Source organism: Pollicipes pollicipes, unplaced genomic scaffold (assembly GCF_011947565.3).
Source record: "Pollicipes pollicipes isolate AB1234 unplaced genomic scaffold, Ppol_2.1 Scaffold_4881;HRSCAF=5763_pilon_pilon_pilon, whole genome shotgun sequence".
NCBI lineage: Eukaryota > Metazoa > Arthropoda > Thecostraca > Pollicipedomorpha > Pollicipedidae > Pollicipes > Pollicipes pollicipes.
The window spans coordinates 31,863,765-31,881,802 of NW_023596576.1; the positions used below are offsets into that span (position 1 = coordinate 31,863,765).

General features: G+C 51.9%; 1 protein-coding gene across 1 annotated transcript; it reads right to left on the reverse strand.

The window, feature by feature from the left end:
• Positions 1-10,289: 10,289 nt before the first annotated feature.
• On the reverse strand, positions 10,290-15,718 carry LOC119100256 (uncharacterized). Its single transcript, XM_037223364.1, has 4 exons — positions 15,259-15,718; positions 14,914-15,033; positions 13,107-13,228; positions 10,290-12,412 (listed from the first exon to the last, which is right to left on the reverse strand). Exons 1-4 carry the CDS (start codon positions 15,713-15,715, stop codon positions 10,754-10,756), a joined length of 2,358 nt encoding a protein of 785 aa, XP_037079259.1. The 5' UTR covers positions 15,716-15,718; the 3' UTR covers positions 10,290-10,753.
• Positions 15,719-18,038: the final 2,320 nt, after the last annotated feature.

An 18,038-nucleotide genomic window follows, 5' to 3' on the forward strand; every position in this document is an offset into this window, starting at 1 on the left:
TAACTTGCAGCTGAGCTGGGCTGCAGAAGACAGGATCGGTGTGCTGTGTAATGCATGACCATGCTCGGAGTGTAGTTTTGCAAGTTATGCTTTGAGTGGGCTAAGCAGGGAGAAATGGCGAAACGTGTTTTGTTGTTGGGGAAGGGGGCTCAAACTCATGTCCATTAGTTCTTTAAGAAATTATGCTCATCGCAGAATCTGTGACTATTGTGGGAATTTTTCAGACTGATGCTTGCTCTGGTGTTGGATTGCATCCTGCCAAAATGCTTATCTGGTTTATAGTTCATAATTAGTTCATAATTATTAGTTCATTCATAGTTCACAATTAGTTTAGTTTATAGTTCATAATTACACTTATCTGGAGGTGGTGCGGTTATCAAGCTACGGTATTCTACCCTTGAGTTGCAGCATTTCATTGACCATCTGCTTATGGGATTATGTGCTTTGCACAGTTGGAAAACCTTGCAATTAAATATAGCTTCCCCATGTTTTCAAGTTTTCCTGCAAAGAAATGACTTCCTTGTTGTAAAACTTTTTGGTTTGTTTTTGCTCTGCGCGTTTTAGCACCAGAAACGTGAAGTAAGCTTTCTTGTTTCGGAGTAGGGACGTTTTGGGGGCTTTTTACCAACAATTGTTAGTTAATTATATCTAATTTGTGATTAAGACAACACAATAATGAGAATTTGAAAACTAAGATATTCGCCAATTTCAACAATGTAACCAGCAATGTCTGATAAAAGCGTGGGTCTTTTTAAATTCGCACGTCGTGGACCTCAGGGCTCAAAAGTGGCATCCCTGGTGTTAACAGGACAGTGTCCTTCAACATTGCAGGCCATGGATGTTGCAGAGCACGAGTCTTGTCGGCTTCATTGTACATAATGTATGGCTTTCTAAGAGCGTCATCTGTCTGGGGTATACAGATAGCTCAACCGAATCGTTCCAGCACGATCCATACTTTGAAATGTAAAAACGAACATGAAAAACGGCAGTCGTGGTGTAAGTAGCGACAAGGACACGTCAATGCACCATGAAAAAGCTTGCTTTTATGAGTTTCGGCGGTTAGGGGCGCACAGGTTGCACGTTTACGCTGACACAATGTCATGCTATGTGGCGATTTGGTGAGCATCATATTTCGTGTGATGTGGGATGTGCGCGGTGCACATACGCAATAAAAGTTTCAAATGCCAATCATGGTGGACTATTATCAGGATTTAGGACCGCCAAAGCCCAGTAACTTTACATCTAGCTATCATCCTGATAGGGGGAGGTGGACAGGGTTGGAAAGTTTATGATTTACCAAGTGTGATGCGTGACAAAAACGGAGACTTTTGCAAGCCAATAAATGACAAACTTGCAAAAATGGACACAAATCATAGCAGACCAGACCATATTAGACTAGACCATCCTAGTTAGGCGAACCTCGAAGCTTAGTATTGGTCTGTACTCGCTAACGCTTGCAATTGTGAGCTTGTGTAGGGCACATGTCAAAACGTTGATATTTCGCTGCATGAGCAATTTGAGCCACACGATGCTGCCAAACCTAGTGGCTTTCATCAGGACAATTTTTAGCAGGTGACAGAAATATACTACTAACTGTACTATGGTACTGCTGACGTCACAGACAAGTGGTGACGCAGTACTTTTCCAATGCACCTCAGATCAGTGCATTCCCTATATTTTTCAGCCAAGATTCACTTTGCAAACTGCACAGTATAAAATACTAAATAACTCGGTTCATTACCAGTCATAAGAATCGTGGCTTAGCGTGCTGACCAGTGGGACAGGCACGAGGTAAAACACTTTTAATTGTCATTTGAATCAATGCAAAACTAAATTAAGGTACTAGGGGTGTTTAAAAGTGTCGTTTGTATTTATTGATACCAACATGGCATGGGCATCACAACAATTCATTGGATCATGTCAAGAAGCACAAGCCCCGCACCTAGACATGACTAAGCAAGGATAGGTGAAGGTCGCCAGCGCTTCCAGCTGGTTGTACGACTGACGCCACAAGGCCAAAAGTGATATTTTATTCAGGTGCTTGTAGAACCATGTTTTAGGTGAATGCAGGATTTCAGGGATGCAATTTGCAAGATGCGTAGAGGTGAGGGAGGCAGGAGCAGGAAGAATTAATGGCTGAGACTGCTCCAAAATGCACTTGAAGCAATTTTGTTCCGGATTTGACGCACTTTGTTTTCAGAGTTGGAGACAGGGGCTAGTTTCTCAAAATTGGTTTGGGGGCTGGACCTTAAAAAATTTGTAATGAATGGAAAATTATGAAAATATAATGATAGCTAAAAACAGGAAACTACATCTCTGGCTAGGAGGCAAAATGCAAAAAATAGGAAGCTAACCCCCTCCCCCAAACTAAATAGGAAACTGTAGGCCTCTAGGCTTGTTATGCTATGCTGGTTAAATATGCCTTGATCTGATGGTTTTATCACCTTAGTCTCAACCATCATTTAATATTTGATAGCCAGAAAATAGGTCTAGTGAAATGAAATTACCGAAACAAGAATGTTTGAGCGCTATACCGCATTTCAGTTCATCTATCATTGATTTTGGTGGTTTATGGTATTTAGAGTTATATGGCAACGACTCCTGATAGATATGGTTGCAGGTGCCAATTTAGACGGTTCCAAATTTTGTCGGTGACAGACAGGCACTTTTTCATCCCTGGAGATCGATGTGACCTTTCTTAACATAAGGTCATCTGACGATTCTGCTCTGGCACCTCTCCTCTCCTTCTATGGATATCTCCCTTGCAATAACGCTCAGATTTTCAGTGGCACATAGAGCGCTCATTGTGCGTGTTTCAACACAAAAAGTAGCCCTAGCTTTTCGGTATTCGAAGCAGCGGCGGTTTTTTACGAACACTGCACGGCAACCTAAGGGTGGCGGGCGGCAATCGACGATTCCGCGGACCGCGCGAGGCGAGCCGTCATGTTGCAGTTACGGAGCCATACATCATAAACATACATGCTCAAAGCACATAAAACTACATACTACTGCACTCAGTACTGAACACGAAGTTTATATTTTTTGTCACCAGAACACATCGTCTTTGACCAGACATAATGGAGTCAATTTTCGATCCAGCGGCATCAAACTTTATACCAATCGCAAGATTATGTGTTGAGGCTAATCATCTGCTGTTTTCTGTCATGCTTTACCTTTCTAAATTTGTATACGGCAGGGGACTGCCTCACCCCCATCCCTCCCCTATGAGTTCCCTCTATGAAACCCCTCCCCTATGAGCTCCCTCTATGAAACGTCGAATGAAGGCGAGGATAGGTGGTCAATTGTGATCTTGAACGTAGTACAACTTTGGCGTTTATAATTTTGAATGCGGCTGAAAACGATACGCATCATCATAATCGGCACGCCGACATGGATCATTGCCATGAGTCTCAGAAAAATCGAAGGAGTCTGGGTTCAACGACCCTGAGCTTTGTGGCATCTGGAGGCTATAGTTTTGAATGTGGTGGAACACGAAGAGCTTCACTGTGATCAGTATGTTGAACTATGTTAGGAATGGCTTAGAACAAAATCGTTGGAGTCCGTATTTTAATTAGATATGAATGACCAGCACAGCATGAAGACCAGCACAAAGCTCTCTTGATAGACGTGTATTTGAACTAATTTAATATTTTTCTGACCATAGCAAAGGTGTGAAGCGAAATATTTCGAGTCACCGATGGTCACCTGGGCTATGTGCTTGTTCACAACCCAATTTGTTTCAGCGTAGGTCAGATCATGTTATATTTTTGCATGATTTTGGAAAAATTTCCGTTTCCCGGTGTGTTATGGATGCACAGGCAGGTCAGACAGTGTTCAGACCGGTCATTGACTTACAGACGAAATATTTGCCCAGACTTGGCAGTACGTCTTTATCTGCTATGCCTCTCAGTTCTAGCGCAAATAATTAACACGCTCCCGGGTGGCCGGTTGGATATCCCTCCCTCGGGTGGGGGCCATTTGACCCGCTCATCTGAGATCTCAGGAAATAAGAGGGCCAGAGACACTAAATTCACAGGGTGTATTGACCTGCACGTGAAATCACTTGGGTCAAAGTTTCAGTGTCCTAGCTCATGACCCTCGGGTAAAATAAGGTCATACAAGGTCAAGCTCCAAGTTGGTCTCCAAAGTGTCCCAGAACCAAGACAACTGTTCTAAGCAAAAGGTAACATGCTCATTCAAGGTCAGTGACCTCTTTACTTTCCCAAGATCCTGGTAACCAAAATCATAGAAGATTGCTTTGAGTTTTGCATTTGAACGCGCGATCAACATCAAACCGGGCAGTATGCTCCCAAAAATGGCATGTTGACCTGGGTCATTTTGGGCCAGTGACCTATTCTAACCTGTAAGACATTCATGGAAGATGTCTGGTGTGGTTCATACTATCGATAAATTCGAAACGAGCACCAGAAACTACCCTAAACAGGAAGCCTTAGAGTAATGAAACATGTTGGTTTTGATTTTGGTCTGACCTTCATATCTGACCCTATGTCAATGTAATGTGGTCATTGAGTTGATGTGTTGCCTGGGAAAGTATTTCAGAAATGTATGGCTTTGTCTAACACTCCGTTGTTCTATAAGCTTGAACAATTCGGTGGTACGATTTTGTCCGTCCCGGTGGCTCAGTTGGTTAGAGCGCCTGCATTCCGACTCGCCCATCCGTGGCGGGATGGGTTCGAGTCGCATTAGGGCGCTCGCTATTTGCCCTTGGCAGGTATGGCCTGCGGCCGGTGGCAGCGGTCGCGCTAAAGGTCAGTTAACGTCAGAGGGCAGGACGGACCGTGCCGAGCATTGCGGCACGTTAAGCTTTCGCCACTAAATTCTGCCGTTGCCTGGAACTGCGCGCTCGGATGGTGGGGGTCAGGGCTCACACAACAAGCTCTGCTTAGCGTGAGCGCTGATCCCAGAAATCCATCCATTCAAAGTATTCGGACCAAATAAAAAAAATCCCTTGAAAATGACTTTGCTGAATCCATGATCTGACTTTGACCTACCGTAGGTCAGCGAACATAGCTGTCCATAGCTCTGCAACATTGGCGCAACTACGCTGCGACGTTCGGAAACCATTCCGAAAAAAAACGCTGGGGTGGGGGTCAACTTGATCCCCACCGCAGTTCAAGTTTTTTGAAAACTGCCCTTTCGCCTTTGTACAAAGCGCTCAAATCTTCAGAAACCTATGGGCGACACCAAAAACATGTTTCTGGCTTTGCTGGTTTCGGAGGAGCAGCAGTTTTTGAAGAACAATGCACGGCGATCTACGGCCTGTGCGGGTGGCGTGCAATAACCGACGCTTGTGAAGAAAAAGGCCGTATGCAAATTTTTGCACACACATTTTTGGGCGCAAATTTTAGCGCAAATGTTAGTTTAAAAATATTGCTGCTTTTTAAAAAGTACGTAAGCAAAGGTTTGTATTTCGATATTTTGTGCAAGTACGCAAGGTTTATGCACAATTATTCGCTAGCGATTAAGTTTGTTTCACAATAGTATGCATGCAGCACTTCGTATGCAGGTGTGTACTGTATATTGGAATAAAGATATTAATCATTCATCTTGTGCCTTGGATCAAGCATCATTGCGGAGGTCACCACACCCGTTGTATGAAGCGGCGGTAGACAGCGATAGTCGCGTCAGGACAAATACTACGGCCAGCTCAACTATTCATGGCATGAAATTAAACATCCCTCGGCGGCCACAGATCCAATGCAGATCACCTGCTGAGTTTGTTGTGCCCCCCCCCCCCCCTCTCTTTATCCCCTACCCTGACGAAGGTCTTGTCGACTACTTCGCTTGGCGCCCCCTGAGCGTGTTGAGCCTCACGCTGCCAGTCTCCAGCTAGCGTCAGCGTGCCAGTGACGCCAGCTGACGGCCGTGGTGAGAGGCAGCTAGATTATGAAATAAGGTGGGCAGACGCGCGTGTGAACCCTGGCGCGCAGTGACTGGTCTAAAGTAAATCGGAGTCCAGAGAGAATGGTGCACCAGCTGGACTTGCCTTCATGCACCCTCTTGGATTGGGGTCATGTTTGCACCGGACCTAATGCTGCTTTAGAGTACCACTTTTAAAGTGCACATCGGATAAACTAGAAATTGCTCACCCGAATTCGTACTTTAAATTATTCCCTGAAAACTAAGTTTCAGCGACAGTTGAAAACTGATGGTTCATAAGTTGGTGGCTTGGCATGGTCTACCTGTCCTGGAATATTCCCCATTTAAGATTCATCCAGCATCATAAAGTCAGTTTTATCAGCGCGTCACAATAGGCTTAGTGTTAGGCATTCTCGGGAATTATGGTGCACCCCGTTTCTTCATTCCTTGCACAATAAGTAATACAGCGTTGGCATTGCATAATGGTGGGTCCAAAATCTTTCGTCGATGGCATGGTGATATGTTCGAAAATTGCCAACCGCACGCGTAATAGGTATTCAAAGAGTCACAAAATGCAAAATTCGATTTCGATTGCCACGAAAATGATCGGGAAACATCTTGAAAACTGAATGGTGCCAAAAGGCAGTATACAAGTGGCTATCTTATTTATAGGTGATACACGTGTTGTGGCCACTGCCGGTCAATGATTGGTCTCAGACGCCAACGCGCGATCAGTGATTTATTACTTCACATGTTTGCTTCACTATAAAGGGACAGCTGGGCTAACAGCGAGAATTTAGTCTTCTTGCACTGCATGGACCGAATGGCGAGGGCATCGTCACGACTCCTCTGACGCGCAGCGCCTGGATGTACCCATCTAGTTTGATCGATATGCTGCAGTGAGTAGTTAACTCAAGCGTCAAATGCTGTAGATGTGCAGAACGGCGGCCCGTTCAAAGCAGCCTGGATGCCTCTCAATCGAGAAATTACGCGAGGCACTGTTGCAACAGGCCGCACTTGGCACTGACTTCCCCAAATGTTGAGTAACTAATATGTGTCTGTGAACGGGGTCTGGCCGCATCTCTGCCATCGGCAGGCCGTGATGGCTCTGGCGGCGCTCCGTTCACATCGTTCCATGAGCCAGACACCGCAGGAGCACCTACCGTCGCGTCACGTTAGCTGCACACGCGGTGCTAACTCCCGCAGTTTGTTTTACGGTGCTCGCAGCACGTAATGCAATTAGCATCGGGACCTTCTCACATATCGACGCTTGGGAGGTGACAGTGATTTGTTTGGAAGAGCCGGGAACCAGCCCCGAACACTCCGATATTCTGAGGGGTTCGCATTCTCACACACATCCTTTCGCTGTACCCACTGACCGCACCTGCGCCTGCGTGCCACGTGTGGTGGGCGTGTTAGTGATATTGGTTCGGGGCTGCAAACCCCCGGTGGAGCCGAGACGGCCGCCTCGGAGTGTCGTCGGCGCCCGCTCCAGGTCAGGGGTCAGGCGCGAAGCGGGTCGGGGGTCAGGCGCAGGGACGCGCGTGCGGTGAGCGGTGACGAGCGGCCACTTTGCCAACACCAGCCGCGGTCGGTCGCCCATCTAATGGGCGTTGCTCAGACGGCTAATTTGGTCGCGTCTTGTGGTGGGCGGCGGCCGACTACCCGCACCCTGCAATGCTGCATTGTGAGGGCGCGGCACGGTGCGGCGCGGCACGGGCCAAGTTGAAATGACGACAGAACGGTGATCAAATGAAGACGCCAACAACGAGAGCGATTTTGTAACATCTAACTATCTCAGTATTTTATGAACATGGCGAAGTACTGGAAAATGTTTTGGGTATTTCATGTTGTAGCGAGCTAATTTTATTTATAAGCTTACCTTGACGATGAACCACGAGCGTTGGTGTGGGAAGGGTGTTGACGGTGGGGGAGGGGGAGGGGTTCTGTCCTACCCTTCAGTTTCATTGGTTGGATGAGTCGGGAATTATATCTTGGTTTTTGGTGCGAAAAATGTATTTCATGAAACCAGATGCAGAAGCATAGAGGCATCTAAACGGCTAGGTCTGGTATCGGTGCAATGAATATATATATGAGCAGTCAGCAGATGGCGGGCGAGGCTACATATGAGGGAGCTGAGTGGTTCAGGGCTGTCGCCATAAATAAAGTAGTTTCAAAACCGACTTAACATCCGTTCGGGTGGGGTTAAATGCCCCCTCCCCTCCCCCGAAGGTTTTTCCGGACTGGTTTCCGAACAGCGTGATGCAGCCGCGCCAAATTTTGCTTAGCTGCAGGCATTTAATAACGGATTGTTTGACATAGAATATTTAGATGCATTTTGTAAGGTCACTGACCTATGGCAGGTCAAAGTCAAGGCATGGATTCTGCGAAGTCAGTTTCTGGGGAACCGTTCAGTCTAATGCAACAACAGAGTGTTAGATAAGACCATACATCTCCGAGATACTTGCTTAGGCATCGCAGAAATTGAATGAACAAATTTCACTGGCATAAGGTCAGCTTTGAAGGTCAGGCTAAGGTCAAAGCCAACCTATTTTATTACTCTAAGGTTTGTTGTATGGGTTAGTTTCTGGTGCTCATTTCAAATTTGTTGATAGCAGAAACCGCATTACACATCTTCCATGCACTTATCGAACTCCACAGAATAGGTCGCTGACCTAAAATGACCCAGGTCGACATTTTTTGGGGGAACATACTGTCTAGCGCAATCTTTGTCGCCTATTCAAATGCAAAACTCAAAGCAGTCTTGTATGATTTGGGCCACCATGACCTCCGAAAGGTAAAATAAGGTCACTGACCTAAGATGATCATGTGACCTTTTGCCTAGAACATGTATAATCTAGGTGTATCTCTGTGATATTTTGCTTAGAACGACCTGAACATTGACCTTGTTTGACCTTGTTCAACCCGTAGATCATAACTACGAATATCAAACCTTGACCTGAGTGAGTTCATGAACAGGCCAATGCACCTTGCAAATTTGGTATGCCTAGCTCTCTTAGTTCCCGAGATATCAGGGGGTCAAACTCGGGCGAAGGATGTCCAACCGGTCAACCGGCCAGCCTGACGTCATATTTCCCGACCGTCTTGCCCCATGTCCTTCAGCATTCATTTTCATTTTTTCTTGCGATGGGCACTTCAATTATCCCCAAGATGTGTACGCACCGGCGGGTCAAAGGAGTTACTGTGTGGCATGGCACCATCCTGCCCACGTGGATTGCTACGGCCAATAACTGTGTGGCATGACACCGTCCTGCCCACGTGGATTGCTACGGCCAATAACTGTGTGGCATGGCACCATCCTGCCCACGTGGATTGCTACGGCCAATAACTGTGTGGCATGGCACCATCCTGCCCACGTGGATTGCTACGGCCAATAACTGTGTGGCATGGCACCGTCCTGCCCACGTGGATTGCTACGGCCAATAACTGTGTGGCGTGGCATCATCCTGCCCACGTGGATTGCTACGGCCAATAACTGTGTGGCATGGCACCATCCTGCCCACGTGGATTGCTACGGCCAATAACTGTGTAGCATGGCACCATCCTGCCCACGTGGATTGCTACGGCCAATAACTGTGTGGCATGGCACCATCCTGCCCACGTGGATTGCTACCGCCAATAACTGTGTGGCATGACACCGTCCTGCTCACGTGGATCGCTGCGGCCAATGAGCCATTAACTGTGTGGTATGGCACCGCCCTACTTACTGTACGCGTTGCAATCCATTCCTCTATGCTTTGTTGCAAAGTCTTTTGGTTTTGGTGCTGCTGTGACAGGAATTAATGCATTAAAATAGATGTAACAGCAGAATTTACAAGGAACCAGGCCATGAAAATGCATACGTAAAGAAAACCCGCAGGTTCCTGCTATCAAGGTGCCGCTTTTAAGATGCGTTGCGTCATGGCCAGTATACAGCTCACTCATACTGTGTGGAAGGAACGGCGAGCCCAGTGCCGCAATGCCGCTGGATTGTGCCTTGCGGCACCTCGCTCGGCACAGTATTTGGTGTCACTGGATAGTGCATAACGTCGCTGGACGGTGCCCAATGTCGCTGGGTAGTGCCCAGTGTCGCTGGGTAGTGTCCGATGCCGTTGGACGCTGCTCTGCAACCTTTCCTGTCGACCACGTAAGCAGCTCGTTTTTATTTGTGGTCGTTATGTGGTACCAGGGGTATGCTTGCTGTATGCTCTATTTCGCTTGTTCTTTGGACACCACAGCATGTCGCGCTTGGGAACCTAAGCGTCAAGGGGAAGTAACGGTACAAAAGTAGCAGCGGTAAAAAGTGAGGGTGCCCCCCAGCACCCTTACTTTTCACCGTTACTACAGTTGATAAAAAACACTCATCTCACTAATAAAGTCGTACAAAGTTGAGTGGATGGCGTCTTAATTATTGCCTGTTTATTTAGTCCCTTGTATCAATGTCTCTTACATCCACGCGCAGTATCCTCAAGTAAAATGATACTCCGATCACATTCCATGGTAGTGCGCCTCGGCATCATCCGGTGTGGTTTTGCCAGGGCGTCTACCGTTATATTAATCCATTGACTAAAAATCACAACACAATACATAAATAAGCAGTCAATGGCGGACCACGTGAGTTGTAGACAAAAGTATTTCATAACGAGCAACACTACCAATGCCAATTGTTCAACGATGTTTGCTGTAGCCACCTGTTTCGGAAAATTTTCGCTGTTACCTCGGTTGAATACCTTGGAGATCCGAGATTCTCAGCTCTCAACTGAGTTCTCACCAGAGGCATTATGAAACACACCCGAGCAGCACGATCCATCGCCACGTTTTTTTGTGGAAGATCCCAAAGTCGTGGAAAATAGTGCTTCAAGGGAGATGAAAATCACAGGCAGGAAATGCTTACGTTCTTTCCGTAAAGCCTCTCTATGCAGTTACGCGGTTCTCGTGCACTGGTTGCGGACTCTGACTTCTTCTCGGCTTGTTCGGACTCGTGGTAGCAGTTACCCTGAGAAAAGAAACAGAGCTTGATGGCCTCTTGACACTTGTTGAAATCGCGCGACGGCCTGGCCAGGACCCGGTCCATGACGACCAGGTGTCTGATCAGCGGCTGCACGTCCATGGGCGTCCCGTCCTGCTTCAGCTGTCCCAAAGCCTGCAGATAGGCCTTCCTCGACCTATTGAACTCCTCCACGACCACCTTGTTCTTCTCGTGGTAGCAGTAGAGGGGCGGCGCGTCGCAGAGCTCACAGCGGAAGAACTCGCGCTCGGGCAGCTCGTTGTGCGGCGCCCAATCCTCGGTGCAGGCCCGGCAGTGGCAGGCGAAGTGGTATTGCTTCCGCAACGCCTCCTGCCGCTCCGTCCAGTCCTGCACGGCCCAGTGATAGCCGTAGTTGTCGAGCAGCTCGTGGCCAGCGGGCACCGGCCGGATCACGTGCACCACGCAGCTCGTGCCGTGACTGACGCGCAACACGTTCGGGTCGCACGAGTGGTTCAGCAGGCTGACGGTGGGATAGACAGCGGCGCCCACCTCGCGCAGCTCCGAGTCTGACCCGCAGCGCACCTGCTCCGACACCTCATGCGCGTTGCAGGGAAGCGACTGCAGGTAGTGCAGCAGGACCGCTGCCGTCTCCTCAAGCGCCGCCGTCTCACCATCTCCGGGTGCTGCAGGGGACGTATCCCGTAAGTCGTTCGTCTCCGGTGGCGTCTCCGGTGAGCCGCCCGTCCCCGGTGGCGAACCCTGCGGGCCGTTCGTCTCCGGTGGCGTCTCCGGTGAGCCGCCCGTATCCGGTGGCGAACCCTTTGAGCCGTTCGTCTCCGGTGGCGAACCCTGTGAACCGTTCGTCTCCGGTGGCGTCTCCGGTGAGCCGTTTGTCTCCGGTGGTGCCGCCTGTGAGTCGCTCGCCTCCGGTGGCGTCCCCGGTGAGCCGTTTATCTTTGGTGGCGTCTCTGGTGAGCCGTTTGTCTCCGGCAACGTGTCTTGCGAGCCAGTTGTCTTCGGTAGCGCCTTCCCTTTACCCCTTAGGCACCTTGGCAATGTATCGTGTGATCCTTTTGTCTGGGGGGACATCTCTTGCGATTCAATTTTCTCCGGTGACATCACGTTACATCCGTTTGCCTTTGTCTCTTGCGATCCGTTCTCCTTCGGCGGCAGCACCAGTGGTATGCCGATCTTTCCCGTCATGTCCTGCGCTCGGTTCGTCTCCGGCAGCGTCTCCCGAGACCCGTCCGTCTCCTGACTTCCGGCCAGGTTTGTGTGGTGCAGCAGTTCCGCCAGACAGACGGCCGTGGCTGTCCTGCGGAACAGGTCGGCCACCGAGCGGCGCTCCGTGTGGCCCACCAGGCCGGCGGCGGGCGGCGAAGGCGACGCACCCTCCGCGCCGTCGCCGCCGCCGCCGGCGGCCAGCCTGAGCTCCGAGACGAGCCGGAGTGCCAGCAGCGCCATCGGGCCGACGTCCAGCGCCACCAGCTGGTTCAGCAGGCCGCATTCGAGCCGGTGGAGCGGCGCTGCCGCCGCCCGGCACCACTCAGAGCAGAACAGCACCTGACGGCGGGGCAGCACGGTATGGACTGGAGACAGCACACGGCACCGGCACCACTCAGAGCAGAACAGCACCTGACGGCGGGGCAGCGCGGTACGGACTGGAGACAACACGCGGCACCGGCACCACTCAGAGCAGAGCAGCACCTGGCGGCGGGGCAGCACGCCACGGGCTGGGATCACGGCACCAGCAGCACACCCAGCAAGGCATACCGCGCTGGCCGAGCATGTCAGGGCACTAGGCTGTGCATGTAGCACTGACCGGGCGTACAGGAGTGAGCACGGCAAACCCTGCCGACTAAGCACACCTGAGCAATGAGAGCGACATGCCTGAACACCGATAGTGACACACCTGGACACCGAGAGCGACATACCTGAACACTGAAAGTGACATACCTGAACACCGAGAGCGACATACCTGAACACCGATAGTGTCATGCATGGACACCGAGAGCAACATACCTGGACACCGAGAGCGACATACCTGAACACTGAGAGCGACACACCTGGACACCGAGAGCGGAGAGTGGTATACCGGGGCGCCGAGAGGGGCATTCTTGGAAACGGAGCGTGACAAACCGGAACACTGAGTGTGGTACACGGGGAAACCAAGCTCGTATACCTGAACACCGAGGGCGGCATACCTGGGCACCGAGCGCGGCGTACGGGGGCACCGGGCACGGCACACCGCACTGACCGAGCAGCAGGCGGGGCAGGGCTCCCCCGCCTCTAGCCGGCGACAGCAGTGGTAGCAGTGCGAGGACCAGGCCTCCGGCAGCGCCGTCCAACACAGGGCCCGCTCTACGATGACCACGTCGCCTGGGGACAGCGGGTCGCCGCTCGGTCAGCGACCGGCCGCCTCAGCTCGCGGCGACCTCGGTGTCCGCACGCGGACCGCGGTCAGGGGAGCGCGGCCGTGCCGGGGGGCTGCCGATGGTCGTCACGCCGAAGGGAGAGGCGGTGGGAGTGCAGGTGGGGGCAGATCGAGCGGTGCGAGACCGATGCTGGGGGGATGATCAGACACTCTGCGAAGAACTAGATCTGCAGGGGGCGATGGCGTTGCAGAGGCGGTGCACGTGGGACCACGTCAGGTCACCCCATGCCATGTTCCCCCGCTGGACCAGTTGTGAGGGATGGATGGAGGTTTCCACACACCTGTGCCATATCACACCATTTGGGGTTTCCTCGGCCATTCAAGGCGGTCGAAATTTGAATGGATATGTTGTCTAAAATAATAATTTGTTATTGTTGAATGATCTCTGGCGAAGGAGGCACAAGTTGGGCAACGCCAGGGCCATTACACCTGAGACAGGATACCAAACTCCAACTCAGCGCATTATATAAATACTGCAGCTTCATTTGCGCAACTTGTTGGAACATTGTGTTGGAGGGCTACGATAGCGCCAAAGCAGCCGCCCGGATGCGTTGATAAATAGACCGAGGAACGGTACATGCTTTTTGCCGCAAAGCACTTAGTTGGAGCAGGTTTTTCAGTCAGTTATGATATGAGCCGCGCTCTTAGTAAATTTCCTTCCAATTCGCATTTGTGTATCGCGGTTCAAGCGTTGAGCACACCGTATTCCAGACGCTCAGCTGGTGAGCACCGGAGCCACGCAGAAGGCCAAGATCCACGCCCGCAGCAAAGCCTATACGAACGGCAAATACATGAGCGCCTCTGGTTCCACTTCAGCCTGTTGCGCTGCTCACGAACTCAGCGTTCCTTGCCATTCCGCTTAGATGCGGCCGGCAATTCGGGAAGGGATGGGACGTCACCCGGAACAAACCGCTTGGATACGTTGTTAAAAAGGGAAGATCGGGACGAAAGCTGCGGCGACCCGTGGTCGATCTATCTGCTGGAGAGGACATGAGAAGTCGTGGCGTGCATGGTTCGGCAGCGACAGCGAAGAAATCAGCCAGGTAATGAGAGGTGTGTGTGTGTGTGCGAGGGCAGACTCAGTCCTGGTGCCCGTGCCATCTCTGAAAACGTCCCGGCTGCTGCCAAGTCGGGGAGGGGGGGGGGGAAGATGGCCATTCCGGCAGATCGGGGCGGGGCTCATTCGGTTCACGTGGTACCTCGGCTGGTAAGCCGCCGCGGCCGGCAGCCAGCCTGCGCTACTGCCGGGCCTCGGCTGGTGTGCGCTGTGACACGTGACTTGCTGAAAATAGAGGTGCTCCTGTCAGACCGGCCCAGAGTCGGGCCACTTGGATATCCGCACGCGACAATGGCAAAGATGTTGGGTGACGTACAAGGATGACCACTCGAACCTTGGGCGAGCCTTCTTCCGAAACGCGATTTACTGGAACGATATCCAACCCGTGTTGCGGACATTGCCTGCTAGTTCGTCATATTACACGTGAACTTGAAATCCAGAAATCCGCGCATAAGTACGGAAGCCTCGTCCTTGATCCTGCGCCAGGTATCACGCCTAATATGGAGCCTCCGCTACTTCTGCGCCTGCCAGCGCACAACGCTTAACGTTACGGTGCACGCGGCTCGCACCCACCTGGCTGCAGATCTCTGTTGGCGACCAGCATCCTACCCCTGTCCGGTGAGCTGGCGAGCTCAACGGCGGCCGAGGCGGCCGGCAGCGTCTGGCTGCGGCCGTAGGATGGCGCTGGCAGAGCTGGCGGCCGCGGCAGGCTGACCGCGCCGCCGCGGCCGCCGTCCTCGCCGGTGCGCAGGAGCTGGGAGACGCGCTCGGCGGCGCTGGCGCAGATCAGCCGGTCCAACCGGCTGAGCAGCGCACGCCGGCCGGCCGCGTCCAGCCGCGCCGCGCGCGCGTCGCGCAGCGCGGCGCAGAAGGCGCGCTCGGCGCCGGCACGGTCTCCTTGCCGGCGGCGCGCCTCGCCCAGCCGCTCCTGCAGCTTGTAGCGCAGTTCGGCCGGGTAGAAGTGGCCCAGCGCGCGCGCCACGTCTTCCTGACAAGGCCCGTACTGGCCCAGCTGGAAGAAAGCCGCCGACCGGTTGGCGAGCGCGAGGCTGAGTTGCGGCGCTGGCGCCGGCGGTGCGCGCATCGCCGCCTCCGTGTATGTGCGCAGCGCGGCGGCGTACTCGCCGCGGCCGAAGCAGGTGTTGCCAGCGGCACGGAGCGCGTCCGAGTCGGCGGCCGACTTCGGCCGGCTGCTGTCGGAGCCGCGCAGCTGGCGCAGCGGCAGCGCCTCCGGCAGCGCCAGCACGAGCCGCGCGCGCTCAAGGTCCGTCGGTAGCCGCGCGAACTGCTCGGTCACGGCTTGCACGCGGTCGCGGCGCACCAGTTCTGCGTGCACGTCCCGCAGCAGGCTCTCAAAGTCGACCGGAACAGCCATGGCACGGCGGGTGCTACCGACGAGGCGCCGCAGTCACTCCCGAGGAGGCTGCCCGCCGCCGCCCACCGCCTGCGGCGGTCACGTGACTCGGCGGCGGGCCACCGAACACGGCCGCCGGCTATTTCTGGCGGGGGGCACGCCGCCCCGGTCGGACGCTGACGGACCAGTCTGGCTCGCTGCTGCCCGCGGCGGTCTCCGCCGGACGCCGCCGAGATGAGAGGACCTGTGCGCTCTCACATGGGCCTGTGATGACGCCGATGGACCACTTGAACTTGGCTGGACCACGTGGCGGACGGACCGACGTCCCTCTCCCGGATCACTGTCGGAACTAATGAAACGTCTCGTTTCTTGGAGTATTTGACAGCTCCAGTGTGCGGCTCTTGAGTTAGCTTAATGAATAGGCCCGGCGGCTTCGGTGCACGACGGGCCAAGACTTTATATCTGATGAACTTACAACTTCTTAGCACATGGAATCGTCCAAAATGACCCAATGAAAAGCAAAGTGTGGTTTCTGCACATTGTGCTGCTAAACCAGACGACTGCTTGCGGCAGTATTGTCTGACTATCGCAGCATCTTGAGATCCCTCTCGACCTGTGACTGGTCAAGTCAGCATGAACGTTTAAAGGGACGTCACCTTACCGGTCGCGGTTCAAAGCCGGGTACTTTTAAGTTCGAGGAGGAAGAGACGTGTGTACCGTACCTGGATTAAGTGCAGTTTAAGAGTCGCGTACAGCGATAGGTGCAATTTAGCAGTCGCATCCGGCGACTTGAAGCTTACCAGAAGATGATGTAATTTTTAAGATGATATCCATTGCCAGCGAATCACATTTGTTTGCATTTTGAGGTGAATCTCAAAATAGCAGCTGCTTCTCTCGCATTACTCCTCAGGGTTGGCAAACATTGGACCACTTCCTCGTGCCGCAGACCTGGCCCGCTGCCCAGACCCGTTTCATAAAACAGAGCAGTGCGCTGGTGTAGTCGCAATCTGAAAAAGGCGACGGCGTCGTGACACCGAGAAGATGGCTGGATATCTAACCAATAGTATGTGTATTTATGTATTGTATTGCTGCTTTTGTATGTCGATATGTTAGTATACCCAAGATATGCGTAAACCTATGTGTTTGTGGTGATTTGTGCATGATTCTATGAAAATGTTTGGCGTACCTACATTGACGTAATTTTCTTTTGCATGCACACATTTTTAACTTGACCGCAACATCACTCACTCAGCCTGTCTTACTAACTCCAATCACATGCGATAAAGGGCTGATTATGCAGACGCCATCATAGTGCAACATGGTGATGAGATACGTATGTAGGCGTGTCGAATTGACGAAGTAAATCAGCACTGCCAGCTGAGAGAGCACGCTGACGAAGTAAGTGACTGGGCAACAGCAAGCAAGATGACATTAAACACCGACAAGTGTCAATTCATGCATTTTGTCACAGGCAAGAAACCATTACCACTACCGGACATCATAATTCCAGGAAAAAGCATGCCAGCTACCACCAAACCTGAGCTCTCTCTCTCTCTCTCTCTCTCTCTCTCTCTATCTCCTCTCTCGCTCTCTCTCTCTCTCTCTCTCTCTCTCTCTCTCTCCTCTCTCCTCTCTATTCTCTCTCTCACTCCTCTTCTCTCTTTCTCTCTCTCTCTCCTCTCTCTTCTCTTCTCTCTCCTACTCTCTCTCCTCTCTCTCTCTCTCTCTCTCTCTCTCTCTCTCTCTTCTCTCTCTTCTCTCTCTCTCTCTCTCTCTCTCTCTCTCTCTCTCTCTCTCTCTATCTCTCTCTCTCTCTCTCTCTCTCTCTCTCTCTCTCTCTCTCACTCTCTCTCTCTCTCTCTCTCTCTCTCTTTCTCTCTCTCTTCTCTCTCTCTCTCTCTCTCTCTCTCTCTCTCTCTTCTCTCTCTCTCTCTCTCTCTCTCTCTCTCTTCTCTCTCTCTCTCTCTTCTCTCTCTCTCTCTCTCTCTCTCTCTCTCTCTCTCTCTCTCTCTCTCTCTCTCTCTCTTCTCTCTCTCTCTATCTCTCTCTCTCTCTCTCTCTCTCTCTCTCTCTCTCTCTCTCCCTCTCTCTCTCTCTCTCGCGCAATGATATGGCAAATTTTGCCAATTCAAGATGAAAAGTGCATGAGAAAGAAAGCTCCCCTTTGTCAAACACCGTTTTATTAGCTGAAAAACAGAATGTAGAGATTTTGACCACTTCAAAACGGACAAATGCAAGGACAAAATTCAGAACGCTGCCCTGTGAAGTGGGGTTGGGCTGGCGGGGACGCTGGGAAGGGGGCTAAATCTAAGAGCTGTCTCCTTTACGATCTGATACGCATGGG

Bases quoted from the DNA above. Each gene is read 5' to 3' on its own strand.
- LOC119100256 (XM_037223364.1), bottom strand. From the start codon at position 15,715: ATGGCTGTTCCGGTCGACTTTGAGAGCCTGCTGCGGGACGTGCACGCA. The intron at 15,034-15,258 runs GCGAGGCGCGCC...CGCGGCCGCCAG, and splicing joins CAAGCTGCAGGAGCGGCTGG to CTCTGCCAGCGCCATCCTAC. The intron at 13,229-14,913 runs GTGGGTGCGAGC...CGCTGTCCCCAG, and splicing joins CAACAGAGATCTGCAGCCAG to GCGACGTGGTCATCGTAGAG.